The sequence below is a fragment of the Sapajus apella genome, unplaced genomic scaffold, assembly GCF_009761245.1.
Source record: "Sapajus apella isolate SASKATOON/1434 unplaced genomic scaffold, GSC_monkey_1.0 scaffold37, whole genome shotgun sequence".
NCBI classification, from domain to species: Eukaryota; Metazoa; Chordata; class Mammalia; order Primates; family Cebidae; genus Sapajus; species Sapajus apella.
In genome coordinates, this window is record NW_022436977.1 from 14782453 (window position 1) to 14800762 (window position 18310).

Here is an 18310-nt window from a genome sequence, read left to right on the forward strand (position 1 = left end):
GTTACTGAAAATAACTCTAGCAGGGATCCTATGGTTACTTAGTTGGACTTCAAAACTGGGATGTTTCTCATAATTAAGTTAGTCCCTAGTCACATTGTTCTTTCTCTCTACCAGGTACCAACTATTTTCTGTGTTTGAAATACTGCATAAACTTTTTTGAACAGCACATTGTAGCATTGTGAGTTTTGATTCCCTTTGAGATTATAGTTTGATTTCTAGGACTGGGAGAAAGTGCTCTGGATTCACGTTTTCGGTCTTGTACATAATGTGACATATTTTAATATTTTGTGATTTCTACATATATGTAGATGTCTGAAAACATAAAGTAATGGTTTTAATGCCTCGTAATTCTGTAAGTGTGCATAAGACTATTAAAAAGTAGAGAGTATTATTAATGTATGTAAGAATAGTGGTTTAAAATTGTAGCTTGTTAATCTGAATATATTTTGGCTTTTATCTTTTTATAGTGATTTTGGTCAGTTGGCTGTTGAATTATTAGAACAGTCCTTCAGACAAGATGAAACGATGGCTATGAAATTGCTCACTTATGAACTCAAGAACTGGAGTAATTCAACCTGCCTTAAGTTAGCAGTTTCTTCAAGACTTAGACCTTTTGTAGCCCACACCTGTACACAAATGTTGTTATCTGATATGTGGATGGGAAGGCTGAATATGAGGAAAAATTCCTGGTACAAGGTATACTTTAGAAATAATTTGATGTAAAGCGTGTGATTAGATAAAAAGAACAGAGGAATTAGTCTAAATATATAGTAAAATGTCTTGATGTGTGGTGGTAATGGTGGGGAGTATGGGCAGTGAGGGGGAGAAGGGTGATTGGCATTTCATCCCAAGTAGCATAATGGGCTTCTTTCTTCCTCCTCTTCTTTACTCTTCAATCCTTTTCAGGTGTGTATAATGATTATGGCCTCTCTTTGAGCTAGAAGGGCAACAATTGGGAAATATTGGAGATTATAACCCTGAGCAGCCATGAAAAAAAGTTACTGCTTTATGAAAGGATTATTCCCAAATTCTGAAATTCCAGACTTATCTAATAACTTAGTAGTCTGTTACTTTTAAGTTGCTTAAAGTATATTGAATGAGTATATTCATATACTCAGTTTATACTTATAGATAAGCATATCCATGTGTCCAGTTTTTATGATTAAGAACTTGAGTAAAATGGCATGTGCTTTTAGTTTTATTATGGCGATAGATACTGCTTTGGGTCTTGCTTTTTGTTCTCTTCTATCTTTTAAATTAAAGTGCAGAAATGTAGCAGGCAGAAATCAGGCAAATAGTTTAACCATAGGCTATTGAATAACCAACAGAATCTCTGTTACACAATTATAATTTCTTCATGCTTTGGGATTTTGCAAGTAATAAGTAAAATTTTAGAAATAAACCATTTTGTTTGTAGAGGTATGAGCTGAGTAATCATGTTATGACATGGAACACTTGAAAAGAGATTAAGGATAAAGTTAAGCACATAGCACCTTTATAAGGCTTGAATTCTGTTTAAACAAAATGTGTTTTCTGAACAAATTGTAATCTGATTTTACGTGAAGTACAAGTCTATAATAGTTATTTAATCTATCCTATACCCTTATTATCATAATAATCAAATGTTTTGTTAACAGTTCAACTTGGACATGAACTTTCTGTTTTTTTCTCTCCACTACTAGGGGCAAAACGGCTAATAATATATTTAATATCTTTGTTTTTATTCTTGAAGGCCATTAATTTTGAAATGCAAAATTATGTTTCTAAAAATTTTAGGTCATACTAAGCATTTTAGTTCCACCTGCCATATTACTGCTAGAATATAAAACTAAGGCTGAAATGTCCCATATTCCACAATCTCAAGATGCTCATCAGATGACAATGGATGACAGCGAAAACAACTTTAAGAACATAACAGAAGAGATCCCCATGGTAAGCAGGAAAACATTTTAAAGTAAGTATAAGTTTGTTCTGAATAATTGTACAATAATTTTTTTTTTTTAATTTTAGGAAGTATTTAAAGAAGTAAGGATTTTGGATAGTAATGAAGGAAAGAATGAAATGGAGATACAAATAAAATCAAAAAAGCTTCCAATCACACGAAAGTTTTATGCCTTTTATCATGCACCAATTGTAAAATTCTGGTTTAACACGGTATGTTTTTAAATTACAGAAGCATAATGTTTTTAAGAGATAGACTTTGAGGGACCTTTGGTTCAGAATCCATACTAATCTTGATATAACTTAGATCACTGAAAAGACATTTCACATTTAAAAGAGTGATATGTTTGCTTTAGTTTAATTTACATTGTCAACATCTAGAGTGATAAACACTGACAAATTTTAGTTCTAATTGGAACTAAAAACGTGCTTAACAAATAGATGATAACCATTGGCCTTTGTAAGTTGGTAGCAAATACTAATCACCTACTAAAAATAATGGTAAAAGATGGACCAAAAGAGATTCTGATACACACTTATAATTTTTTGTGCTTTAAGATTTTGCAGGTAATACATAAAAGTCTAGAAATAAACCTGTTTGCAGTGTTAATTGATGATGCTAAAAAGTAATCCAGATCATTTGTATGGTTTTATCTGTGGCTTATTTCTTTAATTATATTAAAGTGTATGCTTGATTACCTGCCATATAATTGCTTTATGGAAAAATTGATTTTACTAGAATATTAAAGAGCCTATGTCCATAGAACGATGGCCTCACCTATTATTTTAGTTGAAATGTAGGTGTTTATATGTTGTTTTTGTTGTTTTGTGTGGTGGGCAGTGAGCACTAGGAAAGATAGTTGGCTATCTTGCTGGTGCCACTCTCCCTACATGGACCAACCTGAAGGAACAGGTGATGCAGTAAATAAGATTAGCCACTACTTTTAACCAGGGTAAATGAGTTCTTAACTCCTTTTCTTAGGAACACCCTTAATTAAGATGTTTTTAACTTTGTTGTTGTTGTGGAGTTTTTTTCATTTTCATGAATAAGAATTTGTTTCTTTGGCAGTTGCTTTTTTGCCCAAACACATGACCATTAACCTGAGACTAACATTTCCTTACTTCTCTATATGGAAATGTTCTTCTTATTCCTTCCTATTCAGAGGCTGAAATTGCAGATATCAATTATCTGATCTAATCTCCAAATTCTGTCCCCACTAATGAAACTAGGGTAGTTTTCTTACATTTGCATTCATGGGAATGGCTACATTAAAATAGCCAATGTGGGTGACTACAGGAATTTCTCTCTTCTTTCTTTATTGCAGTTTAGTTCCCTAGCCTGCCATAGATAATCAAATCAAGGATGTGACTTACTCTAGGACTGCTAGAGACAAGAGAGAGAGAAGATTCTTAGCCATGATTTTTTAAGGGTCAATAAGTGTGGATTTTCCTCTGAAATGAAATAAATATATTTCTATACATAAGCTTTATCACCTCTCTATAACTTGTTTTGTAAAGAGTATTAAAGGTGGGCTCTTCCCTTACCTGGGGAAAGCTTCTTCACATCTTTTCCACTTTTTGGGTTTCAACTTTACTGACTTGGAGCTAAGAAAATACCAGTTGTCTTTTGCTCCCCCTTGCCCTGCCCTGCCCTGCCCTGCTCTGCTCTGTCCTCTCCCTTCCTCTCACCCTTCCCCTCCTGTCCTTCCCCACTCCTCTCCCCTGACCTTTTTTTGAGACACAATCTTGCTCTGTTACCCAAGCTAGAGTGCAGTAGCATGATCTCAGCTCACTGCAACCTCCACCTCTCAGGTTCAAACAATTCTCATGCCTCAGCCTCCCAAGTAGCTGGGATTACAGGCGTGCACCACCACGCCTGGCTAATTTTTGCTTTTTTGTTTTTTGTCAGTAGAGACAGGGTTTTGCCCTGTTGTCTAGGTTGATCTCGAACCCCTGAACTCAGGTGATCCGCCTGCCTTGGCCTCCGAAAGTCCTGGAATTACAGGCATGAGCCACTGTGCCCTGCCCCAGTTGTCTTTCTTAGTAATACTGTTTGTTTGGGAGAGGAAGGAGGCAGGAAGTATGTGTTCCTTAATGATTGTGGTGGTGAAATTCTGCAGTAATTTTAATATATTATGATACTCTAGGTATGAGTTAAATAGAATTGTGTGGCCTATTCTGAGAACATAAATCTGATTATAAAATCCCTTCTGTGGGACACTAAAGGTTGACAGAGTTGTAGAACAACAGGTTTATACGCTGGAGACCATTTATAGTCCAGTAAATGCAATGTCTCTGCTGAAGAAGAGAGGTATCTCTAAAACTGTTTTAAAGTAAGGGAAACTAGGGGATAATTCATGAAGATTCATTTAATGTTTGTTTTTATGTGTGCTTGAAAATGTTCATAATTAAAATATTTATTTTGTAACCAATGTTTATATAACCTTTACTTTTTTATTAGTTGGCATATTTAGGATTTCTGATGCTTTATACCTTTGTGGTTCTTGTACAAATGGAACAATTACCTTCAGTTCAAGAATGGATTGTTATTGCTTATATTTTTACTTATGCCATTGAGAAAGTCCGTGAGGTATGTCTTTAATTTTTTCTACCAATAATTTACTGTATACATGGAGGATTTTCTGGTTTTATTCATTTGTTTGTTTTGGGTGTATATGTGGGTACGTGTGTGTGTGATAATATTGTAGAAGTGTAAAACCTGTGTAATTTTGCTGTTCCCAAAATAATGATGAAGAATAGAGATGTGTGTATGCTATATACTTTGTTGCCATTATAAATAAAATGATTTGTGTCAGAAATGTAGCCTATAAAAATGTAGCTTATATTTTTATTTTATTTCCTGAACATTCACATTTTTGTTCTCTATCACTCTTCATAAGTATTAAGTATATTTGATTAAATAATTTTTAATTTACCTACCTAATTTAGCCAATCAGGTAGGTAAATTATAAATAAGTCTTAGGTCAGGCTCAGTGGGTCACACCTGTAATCCCAGTGGTTTGGGAGGCTGAGGCAGTCAGATCACTCTTGGTCAGGAATTCAAGACCAGTCTGGCCAACAGGGTGAAACCCCATCTCTACTAAAAATACAAAAATTAGCTGGGCATGGTAGCAGGTGCCTGTAATCCCAGCTACTCAGGAGACTGAGGCAGGAGAATAGTTTGCATCCCGGAGGTGGAGGTTGCAGTGAACCGAGATTATGCCACTGCACTCCAGCCTGAGTGAAGGAGCGAGACTATCTCAAATAAAATAAAATAAATAGGTCTTTATTTTGCTTTTATATTGTACTGCCTACTAAAATGTACTATATTGACACAGAATGATCATTTAGATGTATATCCCTGTGTCTTTCCATTTTCAGTTTAAATTGTAAAGTTTGTAATATCCTGATTTTGAAGAAAATTTTTTTCTTAAATATTTATACTTTGTTTTTGAAGTAGTAGGTACATGAATATTGTTTTATAGCATATTTGCATAAGTACCTCTGATTTATTTCATGCCTCTGCCTTACATTTAGAGAATGCAAGAAATTGCAAAAATAATTAGAAGGCATTATACTTGTCTGTCACTTAGATATCTTAGGAATTTCTTTTTTTTGTTTTCCAAACACCAACTCAAACCAGAAGGAATTTCTTATTAAATAGCTTATTTTGCATTTTAAATTCCTCTGAGTGTTATGGTCCATAGGTTTATTAAATCTATTGTATTATCAGCATGTTTGAAGAAATCGACTTGTTAAATGATAAAAGCAAATTGGAAAGCATTTTAAAATATGTATATTCATGAAATACTTCTGCAAGTGTTGAGGAGACAATAATAATAGTGGTTGCCTCTAATGGGAATAATAATTAATTGGCTTAAAGCAGAAGAGTAAAATCGAGAGTTCGTAGTATCTGTGATATACCATGAATTTTGAAGATGTGAACATGTTACCATTCCTCCCAAAAGATAATTCTTAAAATCATATATTTAGGAGAAGAGGTATATGTTTTAAATAAGTTAGATAAATACAGCTACTTAAACCATTGAGTTACTTACTTTCTGCAAAGAAGGCATGTTTGGCAGCTACTACCAAGATATCCATGTGCTGCTTTAATTTGAAATAAAACAATTTTTTCAAAAATATTTTACAAGCCTGGTCTAGAGAACTGTGTTGTAATCTAGATTTTCAGCTGCTTAGTTGGATGAATCTCTTTTGAACCTGGGAGATGCAATGAGCCAAGATTGCACCACTGCACTGCACCCTGGGCAACAGAGCGAGACTCTGTCTCAAAATAAATAAATAATTAAAAGCTATGTGAAGTTCTGCTGTAATGTTATAATTGAATGCTGTATGTGTTTTAATAGGAATAAATTGATTAAACTTTTTTTTATTTTGTTTTTAAACCTTTAGATCTTTATGTCTGAAGCTGGGAAAATAAACCAGAAGATTAAAGTATGGTTTAGTGATTACTTCAATATCAGTGATACAATTGCCATAATTTCTTTCTTCATTGGATTTGGACTAAGATTTGGAGCAAAATGGAACTTTGCAAATGCATATGATAATCATATTTTTGTGGCTGGAAGATTAATTTACTGTCTTAACATAATATTTTGGTATGTGCGTTTGCTAGATTTTCTAGCTGTAAATCAACAGGCAGGACCTTATGTAATGATGATTGGAAAAATGGTAAGTTGAGAGATGTTTGATAATACTCATGGGTTTATTGATTTTTTAAAAAAAAACACAAAAGTGTTATTAACATAGTTTTATTTGAGCCAGTGAATGTCTTTTATTTTGTTTTTGTTTGCCTCTTACTTCAAATCTACTATTCCTTAAGAGTTTTTTATGCTTACTTTCAATCCCCTACACCCATTTTGTGCTTTGTGAGATTATGTTAGCTATACCAATACTATCTATGGTTTATATCTGTAGGTAACTCCTTCTTCCTGTCTTCACTGATCCAGGCTATTTTTCAAAAGTTAAATCCAGAATATCTAGTCTTTTCCTAAGATAATATGCCCAATATTTTGCTTTTTTGCATAGTCTTACCTGAGTGGCAGGTTTTATTTTTTTAAATCTAGATGTCAAGTTTAGTGTGTAATTTTTTATACACTGAATCTAAAGTATATTGAGTCTACTCCTTGCCGTAATTCCTTTTGGTTTTCAGTGGCAAAAAGGCAAAATTTGCAGTACAGCTATTGCTATTCCTTATTCTGAAATTTTTGTTCTTCCTAGGAAATTTCAGCAAATGCAGTCAAATCACTATTCAGAGACGTTCACTGTTAACAGTTTAGTGTATATCCTTCCATCCCTCAAAACATGTATGAATGCATATGTTTGTTTCAAACTTCTCGTGACTGTATAGTAGTTTTATCAAAATAGGCTTAAAAAATATATGCTGTTTCTCAATTATTTTAAAATATTTGTTCCATTTTAATTAATACAAAAATCTATTTATAGAGTTTCTTATACTCCCTTAATCTTAGAAAATCAGTCTTCTAAATTAAATATTTCTTAAGTAACCTTACTAAGCTCACAAGATTATCTTTGCATCTTGAAAATAAGATTTTTAGGTTCCCTAAATATAAATTATTATATAATATTTGCTGTTTCACACTGCACTATTCCTCTCCAAGAGAATGTATCTTCCTCCCCTTAATAGAGAATTACTCGTGTACTATTTTTCACATCCAAGAAGTAGTACTCATTATTCATACGTTTTGGCATTATTATGGTATTTCAAGGAAAAATAGGGCAATTAAGGTTTTTTGGGGAAGAATTGGGTTTAGCATAACATCTTAGCATGAAAAAAAGGTGTTGTAGCTCTTACTGCTTACCAGGTTATTTAGGGACTTAGTGGTATCTAGTTACTTTAATGGTAATGTAAATGGAAGAGTTAGAAAGTACAGAAGTCTTTATTTGTGATCTTCTCTAGAACCAACCTCCACTAGGATGTCTTTCTTCTGTCAACTGGTCATTTTTTCCATCATTGTCTGTTTTCCCCTAGTGCTAGCTTCCCTTTACACCCCCTTCAGAAATTTCGTAATGGTGGTTGTTCTAATTCTAACATTCATCATTTCATCATTGTGTATCTATTTTATGTTAAGAGTTAAACTAAGCTGGGGCTACAAAGATGAATAAGACATGGTCCAGATCCTCATGGAACTCAAAATTGAGTCTCTAAATATAGACCTGTGAACAGATAGGTAGCTATTGAAAAATATGTAAAATGCAAAAATACAATATGTGAACCAATAAAAATTGTTATGTGAAGATAGAAGAGCTAGTAACCAATTCTGTCATGAAGGCTTTCGCAAAGATTGTAGCATTTCAAAGGGGCTTAGAAAATATATAGGATTTTTCTTCTGAGCAGGGAGTTTCTAACCAGAAGAAACAGCTTTGAAAAGCTTAAAGACAATAAAAGATTAAAAAGAAGAAACCTTAGGTGATGGGGAGGAAAGCAGCACATCACACTGCCATGTGTGTACCTATGCAACAACGTTGCATGTTCTTCCCGTGTACCCCAAAACCTAAAATGCAATAAATTTTAAAAAAAAAAGGAAAAAAAAAAGAAGAAACCTACCTCACATTTTATGGGCTAGTGCAAAAGTAATTACAAAAACCGCATTTACTTTTACATCAACCTAATACATCTTTTAATAGCAAACTAATGAAAATCACATGGTAAATATCAAACTTCTCCCACTCATTCTATATACATTATACATTCAGACTAATAATCCTCATTTTCTTAAATTTTACTTTAAGAATCGTCATTTTCATGAGCAAGCTGATAATCACATATTTTTAATTAATTAAATTTATATCAACCTCATGGAAAGTGGTTGTCGTTTAGGCTTTATGTGAAAAGGTTTGTGAAATCCAAAAACGACTATGAATCATCAACCGCAGACCATGAATAATTTTAGGTTACTTCAATACCAATTTGGGTTTCACTTGGAATATTTGACCTGGCTTTGTATTCTAAAATATGTCAAATAACATGGATAATGTTTTGATAAATTTTTTGCCTATTAAAATCTTTTATCCCAGTATATTTTTGGTTTGTTTTGCAATAATTTTTTAATTTGGAAACATGCATTCTCTCAGTAATCCTCTCAAATGTTCAATGATGGCATTATTTGTGAATATTGCATATAAGAATATCCAGTTTAAGAATTTTGGAGTGTGTTAGGCCTCTGCAAGTCACAAAGACACAGCTCTTAATTTAAAAAGAAAATTTATTTGTTAATCTAACCAAATTTTAAAGATGAAGCATCAAGCCTAATGTCTTCATTTGAATTGACATTTTCTCAGCTCTCCGCACAACTTTTCTTTCTAATCTTAAGCCTCCATAAAATTACTTTATCCAGCCTTGACTACTTATTGTCCCCTTTACCTTTCATATCTTGCCTTCCATTTCTACTGTCACTGTATATTTTTTAAATATCTGAAAATGTCATAATTTCTTTTAATTTGTCATTACAATTATTTTAAGTTCACAGGGTAACGTACTCTCTTTTGCATGAAGCCATTCTCCTCAGATAATTATTTATGAATGAATATTACATGTTGATAGAGTGAGAAAGCATTCACTTTTTTATATGTATATCCCCCTCTGCCCCACTTTTTTTTTCTTTGCTTTGAGACAGTGTCTCGCTCTGTTGCCCAGGCTGGAGTGCAGTGGCACAATCTCAGCTCACTGCAGCCTCTGCCTTCTGAGTTCAAGTGATTCTCCTTCCTCAGCCTCGTGAGTAGCTGGGATTACAGGCATGTGTTACCATGCCTGGCTAATTTTTATATTTTTAGTAGAGATGGAGTTTCACCATGTTGGCCAGACTGGTCTGAAACTCTTGACATCAAGTGATTCACCCACCTCAGCCTCCCGAAGTGCTGAGATTACTGAATCACCCTGCCTGGCCATATATTCCCTTTTTTATATTGTCTAGGCTGGACAATAAGTAGTGCAGACTGGAGAACTTATATACCTAAATAAGTAAATAGGAAGTAAAGTTTTATTATAGAATTCTGCATAATTCTTTGAATTTTTACATAATTATGTCAAAATACACATTGTGATTTAACAATGAAAATTATTTTTCAATGAATTACTAGGTTTTAGCTCAATTAGGTCCTTTTTCATTTTATTGAATTTAAAGAATTACAAATTATACGACTTACAAAAGTATTTGTTTCCCAGGCCTTGGTATCATTTAGTTTTTCAACACCCATGCTAATAATTCAGATTGCTTTGTTTGGCTCCTAGGAAGTTTTCATATCCCAGAACAAGGCACCCATGGATTCAGGATGGGTGAGAAATACTCCTTTTTTTTGTGAAGTGGGCAACGTACAGTTATCAGAGGCAAGGTAGAAGAGAGAGTCCGTGCCTTCATTATAAGAACAGAGAAGCTTTGGGAAAGGGCAGTTATGGAAATTGATTCCCTAAGTCTGCCCGAGTCTCTGTACTTTTTAAAAATCTTCATGTACCCCAGAGATAGGCACACTTCAGTTTGAACTAGTGATACAGTTCATTATGTAGATGAAGGTGCCCATGACTTGCTTAGTTTAATGGATCATTTTTTTTTTTCATAATCTCCTAGATGTTAAGGTTTATACAGTGATGAAATTTTTCTGAAAGCTCTCACTAGGAACAAAAAGAATCTCAAAGTTTTTTTGTGTTTAATGGATGTTTTTGGTCTATTAGAACATTAGAAACTTTTAAAATGATTTGTCAGCCGGGCTTAATGGCTCATGCCTGTAATCCTAGCACTTTGGGAGGCTGAGGTGGGTAGATCATTAGGTCAGTAGTTCGAGACAAGCCTGGCTAATGTGGTAAAACCCTGTCTCTACTAAAAATAGAAAAATTAGCCGGGCATGGTGTCAGGCACCTGTAGTCCCACGTACTTGGGAGGCTGAGGCAGGAGAATCGCTTGAACCCGGGAGGCGGAGGTTGCAGTGCGCTGAGATCATGTCACTGCACTCCAGTCTGGGCGACAGAGTGAGAATCTGTCTCAAAAAAAAAAAAAAAGATTTGTCATAGTATTTAAACTTCCTTGTATTTTAACAGTGTTCGTTTTTTAACAGGTGGCCAATATGTTCTACATTGTAGTGATTATGGCTCTTGTATTACTTAGTTTTGGTGTTCCCAGAAAGGCAATACTTTATCCTCGTGAAGCACCGTCTTGGACACTTGCTAAAGATATAGTTTTTAATCCATACTGGATGATTTTTGGTGAAGTTTATGCATATGAAATTGATGGTAAGAATTTTTTATTTACAAGTTTATCTTTTGGTTATTTTATGTCTTAAAACCAGTATTGAATTGTAGTAATATTGCATATTTTCAGAAGTCAAACCATTAACAACCTAAGCCCTACACAAGTCAAACCATTAACAACCTAAGCCCTACACAAAGGCATTAGTGAACTCCAGAAGAAACATACAAATTAATTGGAAGAAAAAGTATTTTAGGATTTTTTTAGTAACAAGTAATAGAAATATAGTCTAATAAATGTCCTACACAAGGATATTTAATAACTCACATAACAATATTTAGCTAGGTCCACTGATCTTTAGGGTGTTGGTTAATTCATAGCTAAGGACGCCTGCTCTCTTTCATCCCGCTGCCAGCTGTGTAGGTTTCCCTTATGATCATAAGACCATCACTAGCAACAGGAGGAAAGAGACACTGTTTATCCATGGTTCTCTTTAGAAGAAAATGTCCCTTTCACAGAAATTCCCTTTTGAACCTGTCCTTTTATTTCATTAGCTTGAGTTGGCTTCAGCCTGCCTCTGTCTAAAATGGTTACAGGCAAGGAGGATGCAATTACCGTGTTTAGCCTAGATTATTCAGGGTGGATTCGATATTGAGAAGTCAAGCACAATGTTAATGACAAAAATAATGATCCTGTGTGAATACTGAAAGCTTACAGCATGTTGAGTTTTACAGAGGATGACAGATACTTAAGGTTTTTATTGCAACTTGTTAGTATATTCTCTGGATAATCAGTGACACAACTCCCACTGATTTAACCCTATTTTTTTTAATGACAACCTTTAATCCATCTTGAACTACAACCCTATTTTGAAAGTGAATATTAAGTGTGTAGTTCAATTTTGTTACTATTCACATTTTGACTCTTGTATTGTCTTAGTTAATGAGACTAGATAACCTGTGATCGTAAGTGATGCTATCAGCTTTCAGGGGTATTCTGCTGACTTCCACATTGGAGTTACAGAATCTTTTGTTAATTCTCTTTCACTCTTTTTCTTTCTTCTCTTTCATCCCTCCCTCCCCCAGTATCTGTGTTACTCCTTTCTTTGTATTTATAGGTGATTAGGTCAAGGGCTGGCCATGTAGTGAGAAGATTATGGTTAGGTCCAAGGGTGGCCACATAGAAAATTGTGGCCATTATTTGTTCTTGGACAGTAGTTAAACTAATGATGTTTTACCAGCCTGGTTGAATTTTGTGCTTGATGGCTTCTGTTTGGTGTTATTTCCAGGTTTTTATTGTCTGCTACTTTTTTTTTTTTTTTTTTTTTTAGACAATTTCACCCTGTCACCCAGGCTGGAGTGCAGTGGTGCAATCTCAGCTCACTGCAACCTCTGCATCCCAGGTTCAAGTGATTCTTGTGTCTCTGCCTCTGGGGTAGCTGAGATTACAGGTGCACGCCACCATGCCTGGGTTTTTTTGTTTTTTTAAAGTAGAGACGAAGTTTCACCATGTTGGCCAGGCTGGTGTTGAACTCCTCACCTCAAGTGATCCGCCTGCTTTGGCCTCCCAAAGTTCTGGGATTACAGGCGTGAGCCACCATGCCCGGCCATCTGCTATTTTTCTAATGATGTGGCTCTAACTATGTAGTTGTTATAAAGCATTGGGTATAGTATTTTAGTTTCCTGCATTCTCTTTCTTGGGTATTTGCTTCCACAAACTAATCTAAATAGAATAGATTCATAAAATTATTTAAGAGTGAAAGGACCTTACCATTAATTTACCTGTAAAGCCATTTAAAGGAATGATAGATCCATTATGAATGTCATTGATGCATATACTTTTAAAAAATTACCAAATACTAAATGCTAAGTATACTATAAATATTTAGGTAGAACTTAGCACTAATTCATCATTATTTAATTCTAATTCTTGCCCTACCTAAGTTAATTTACTATATTCCTTGTAATGCTGTGGGGGGTATTAAAGCTTTTCCTTTCCCTGTTTGTAATTAGCTGTGTTCTGGCTTCAGAAATTTTTCAGATGCGGTGATGAAAAATAAGTAATTTAAATCTAATCCCTGTATATTTGAGAGGCGCTTTAGCTATTTCTTCAGCCTCGTTTTTGTGACATAATAAGATATACTCAATACTCTTTATGTTTGTAAGAGTATGAGTCAACCATACTCTTAAAGTTCAGTCACGCCTGTAATCCCAGCACTTTGGGAGGCTGAAGTGGGTGGATCATGAGGTCCGAAGTTCAAGACCAGCCTGGCCAACATGGTGAAACCCCATCTCTACTAAAAATACAGAAAATTAGCTGGGTGTGGTGGCGGGCACCTATGATCCCAGCTACTCAGGAAGCTGAGGCAGAAGAATTGCTTGAACCCAGGAGGCAGAGGTTGCAGTAAGCCGCCACTGCACTCCAGCCTGGGTGACAGAGCAAGACTCTGTCTCGCGAGGAGGGATAAGTTTAGACATTTTTCTTACAGAAATGTTGTAATATGGTTGATTCAGGAATTTTACCCTCCTTAATGCGCCTCAGGCTAAACTCTACCTTGAAGGGTAAATATAACACCTAAATATACTTCCTTTTCTGGAATAAAGTTGTAAAACAGGTAGCACCACATTTCTCACAAAATGTTTTTGTGTTTGAATACTCTTAAGCTAGGATTCCTGTGACTCTCTGTGCAGAGGCTTTTATTGGAATCTGTGAAATAGATTTGTACATGATCAAAACTTAAGTAAATAACCTTAAACAATGATGAATAGCAGTTACTGGTGAATTACTATATTAATTTTTTTTTCTTTTTTCCTTTCTAAAGTGTGTGCAAATGATTCTTCTATCCCTCATATCTGTGGTCCTGGGACATGGTTGACCCCATTTCTTCAAGCAGTCTACCTCTTTGTACAGTATATCATTATGGTTAATCTTCTTATTGCATTTTTCAAGTAAGAATTTTGTTCAATTGCTTATTATAGTAAGATGATTTAATATGCAATTCTACGTATTTTGAAGGAAATTTGCAGAACTTAAAATTTAAAAATTTTATTAAGGCTTAAACTACTAAAATTATATTTGAAAAATTTAAAATAAGACACGTTTTTTCTAGTCAAATGAGTTCTAAATTTTAAATTTGGTTATCTTTCAACATGAAGTTTTCTTTATAAATTTAATTGTTATCTGGGATTTTTCCTTGGCTGCCAACAGATACACGTTCAATACAGAAAACAGGCAAATAGAAAATTTTTCAATAAATCCACTGTTAATATTTTGGTGTACATCTTTCTATCATTTTTTTTTGTGAATATGTATAAGCCATTTTTCTTTCCGAAAATAGTATTTTTATTTAATTAATTAATTTATTTTTGAGACAGAGTCTCCCTCTGTTGCCCAGGCTGGAGTAGTGCAGTCTTGGCTAACTGCAGTCTTTACTTCCTGGGTTCAAGCGATTCTAGTGCCTCTTGAGTAGCTGGGATTACTGGTGTGCGCCACCATGCCCAGCTGATTTTTTTTGTATTTTTAGTAGAGGTGATGTTTTACCATGTTGGCCAGTCTGGTCACGAACTCCTGGCCTCAAGTCATCCATCCACCTCAACCTCCCAAAGTGCTGGGATTACAGGAATGAGCCACTGTGCCTAGCCTGTTTTTCTGTTTTATGTACTGTTTATCAGTAAGCAAAGTATCATGAAGATTATTTCAGATCAACAAATACTCATCTTCAGTCTATTTTTAATGGCTACCTGATATTCCATGATATAGACCATCATTTTAATCCAGTATGTTATGGTCAGTTAAATTGTAATTCTTGCTCCTAAACACCACACTGTAGTTAAATCTTTGAGCAATGTTTATTTTCCTAGAATATTTTTCTAAAAGTAGGACTGTTCAATATATGTACTTTTAGGGCTTTTTGCTTTTAAGTCTAAATAGGCCTGTGTCCTCAACTCTCTGCCCACACTAAGTATTATTTTTTTAATGGTTGCAAGTTTGATAGTAAATAAAGTAACTTTATATTTATTTTTTGAGGCAGCCTGTTGTACAGGCTGGAGTGCAGTGACACTATCGCAGCTCACTGTAGCCTCTTCATCTGAGCTCAAGCAGTCCCTGCCTCAGCCTCCGATGTAGCCGGAACTACAGGTATACACCATCATGCCTGGCTAACTTTTTTGTTTCTAAATAGTCTTACTATGGTGCCCAGGCTTATCTTGAACTCCAGGCCTCAAGCAGTCCTCCTGCCTCTCAGCCTTCCAAAGTGCTGGGATTATAGACATGAACCATCATGCCCAGCCAGGATTTTGGTTTTTAAAATTTGCACTTAGTTGATTACTACTAAGATTGAGTATTTTCTTATGTCTTACCCATTTACATACAATATTTGAATTTTTTTTCTTTTTTTTCCCCTTTGGTTCGTGTTCTCTGATGAAGTTGCAATATATTTGAAATTTTTTTGATCATTTTTTTTCTGCTGATACTTTTGGGAAGTTGTGATTAAGCTTCTCAGCAGTGTCAGCTTTTGCATTATACTTATTGCCTGTATCTTTTCCAGTTTCTCATTTGCTGTTAGTTTTGTTTATGGAAGGATTTTTTTTTGAATTATTATTTAGTACAGAATTACAATAAAATCATCAGTACTTAAAACTTTAAGAGATGATTAGCAAAGTTTATTTTTATTTATTATTTCTCTAGCAATGTCTATTTACAAGTGAAGGCAATTTCCAATATTGTATGGAAGTACCAGCGTTATCATTTTATTATGGCTTATCATGAGAAACCAGTTCTGCCTCCTCCACTTATCATTCTTAGCCATATAGTTTCTCTGTTTTGCTGCATATGTAAGAGAAGAAAGAAAGATAAGACTTCGGATGGACCAAGTAAGTAAACTAATATTAAGACAAATGTTTTCATTTTATCACTTCTCAGTTTTACACTGAAGGCTATATATTGATTTTATTCAAAAATGACTTAGTGAGTTAATGTTATGGTAAAGGTTTTTGTTAAATTTGCCTAAACATAAAGGAATTTTTTTTCCTATAAAATGGAACATAGGAAACAACATAAAGGAATTTTTAAGTGCAATATGATATCTATAAAAATGGATTTAGCATTAAACTTCATTTTGAGAATGGCATCTCTGTTTTTGTTAAAATGAGAATTTAAACCTAACTTCTTTGCCGTTCTACAAACTATTTTTATAGCTCTATAAAAAAACAATTTTAGTATATTCTGTATATGACATGAAACTAATCATATCGTGTCAAATTATGCTTAAGATTTTATAGGGACTTTGTGTTCTATCAGATTAGTTCTTAAATTTCTCTGAGTGGATATGTGAGGGAGAGGTATGAGAGAGATAGGGGAGGGATGTTGTGTAGTAAAAGGAAATCAGAAGAGGAAGAGAAAGTACCTGATCGTATTCTGTTGACATCATAGAGGTGAAGCAAAAACGGATAGTAGTCTAGTGCTTTAGAATCATAGTAGTAAAAGTTTAAAAAGCGCAGATGATGGATGTAGTCTTAGAAACTCTGAATAATTCACAAGAATTACAAACTAAAGTTGATACCTTGACAGCTCTTCATTGATTTTCATCTCCGTTTCCTCCCGTAGAACTTTTCTTAACAGAAGAAGATCAAAAGAAACTTCATGATTTTGAAGAGCAGTGTGTTGAGATGTATTTCAATGAAAAAGATGACAAATTTCATTCTGGGAGTGAAGAGAGAATTCGTGTCACGTTTGAAAGGTTCAGAGCCCTTTGGTTAAAATTGATTATATGTCAAAATGGGATCTATTAGTAATATATCTTATACATGGTCATTGTTAAATTTATTTTATCAAACAATAAGTTTAGTGACAGTTTTACATTGTATGTTGGAAAGATAATTCTATTAATCCATACAAGTCAATCAGTCAATCTCTTTATTTTTTTACCCTAGTTACAGAGAATAGAAGAGTTAGTGTTCTTTATTGTTTGGAGGGAGAAAACTAAAACTATCCTCACTATTTTACAGCATTTCTTTTTTTCTGTTGGCTTCACTACATTTGGAAGCATATGGTGTTTGGTGTAATTACAGTAACAGTAATGGTAGTTCTATGTATATGTAGCTGTATATACTTTTTTGTATGTTACTTTGATGTGGGATAATTGGAGTAAATAGTCTGTGGAACAAAAATGGTTTTTGAAATCTTGCATTTTAGTATAAGATTAGCACTGGATCCTTAAATATAAGGTAAGCCTTGTATAATTAAATAACTGTACCTTATTTATATCTTGTTTAAATGCATGTAAAACTGTTCTCTTTTTATCATTATTATTGAGGCTACAAAATAAGTTTCTACATTATTTTTTCACATTTGTAAAAAAAGCTCATTTTTCTCCTACAGAGTGGAACAGATGTGCATTCAGATTAAAGAAGTTGGAGATCGTGTCAACTACATAAAAAGATCATTACAATCATTAGATTCTCAAATTGGCCATTTGCAAGATCTTTCAGCCTTGACGGTAGATACATTAAAAACACTCACCGCTCAGAAAGCATCAGAGGCTAGCAAAGTGCATAATGAAATCACACGAGAATTGAGCATTTCCAAACACTTGGCTCAAAACCTTATTGGTGATGGTCCTATAAGACCTTCTGTATGGAAAAAGCATAGTGTTGTAAATACGCTTAGCTCCTCTCTTCCTCAAAGTGATCTTGAAAGTCATAATCCTTTTCTTTCTAATATTTTAATGAAAGATGACAAAGATCCCCAATGTAATATATTTGGTCAAGAGTTACCTGCAGTAGCCCAGAGAAAAGAATTTAATTGTCCAGAGGCTGGTTCCTCTTCTGGTGCCTTATTCCCAAGTGCTGTTTCCCCTCCAGAACTGCGACAGAGACTACATGGAGTAGAACTCTTAAAAATATTTAATAAAAATCAAAAATTAGGCAGTTCATCTAATAGTATACCACATCTATCATCCCCACCAACCAAATTTTTTGTTAGTACACCATCTCAGCCAAGTTGTAAAAGCCACTTGGAAACTGTAACCAAAGATCAAGAAACTGTTTGCTCTAAAGTTACAGAAGGAGATAATATAGAATTTGGAGCATTTGTAGGTAAGTTTGGCAAATTCATATTTGTATATCAATATTTATTTTTCACCTAAGAAA

General features: G+C 34.2%; 1 protein-coding gene across 4 annotated transcripts in view; it reads left to right on the plus strand.

The window, feature by feature from the left end:
• TRPM7 (transient receptor potential cation channel subfamily M member 7) overlaps nucleotides 1–18310 on the plus strand; it is a 124183-nt gene that overhangs the window by 74947 nt on the left and 30926 nt on the right. For all 4 annotated transcript variants that reach the window (XM_032297481.1, XM_032297482.1, XM_032297483.1 and 1 more), the window contains exons 17-26: nucleotides 468–696; nucleotides 1777–1932; nucleotides 2011–2154; nucleotides 4403–4531; nucleotides 6355–6633; nucleotides 11032–11206; nucleotides 13984–14110; nucleotides 15849–16033; nucleotides 16767–16899; nucleotides 17541–18256. In XM_032297481.1, coding sequence (XP_032153372.1) covers nucleotides 468–696; nucleotides 1777–1932; nucleotides 2011–2154; nucleotides 4403–4531; nucleotides 6355–6633; nucleotides 11032–11206; nucleotides 13984–14110; nucleotides 15849–16033; nucleotides 16767–16899; nucleotides 17541–18256 — 2273 coding nt within the window. The remainder of the gene's footprint in view (nucleotides 1–467; nucleotides 697–1776; nucleotides 1933–2010; nucleotides 2155–4402; nucleotides 4532–6354; nucleotides 6634–11031; nucleotides 11207–13983; nucleotides 14111–15848; nucleotides 16034–16766; nucleotides 16900–17540; nucleotides 18257–18310) is intronic.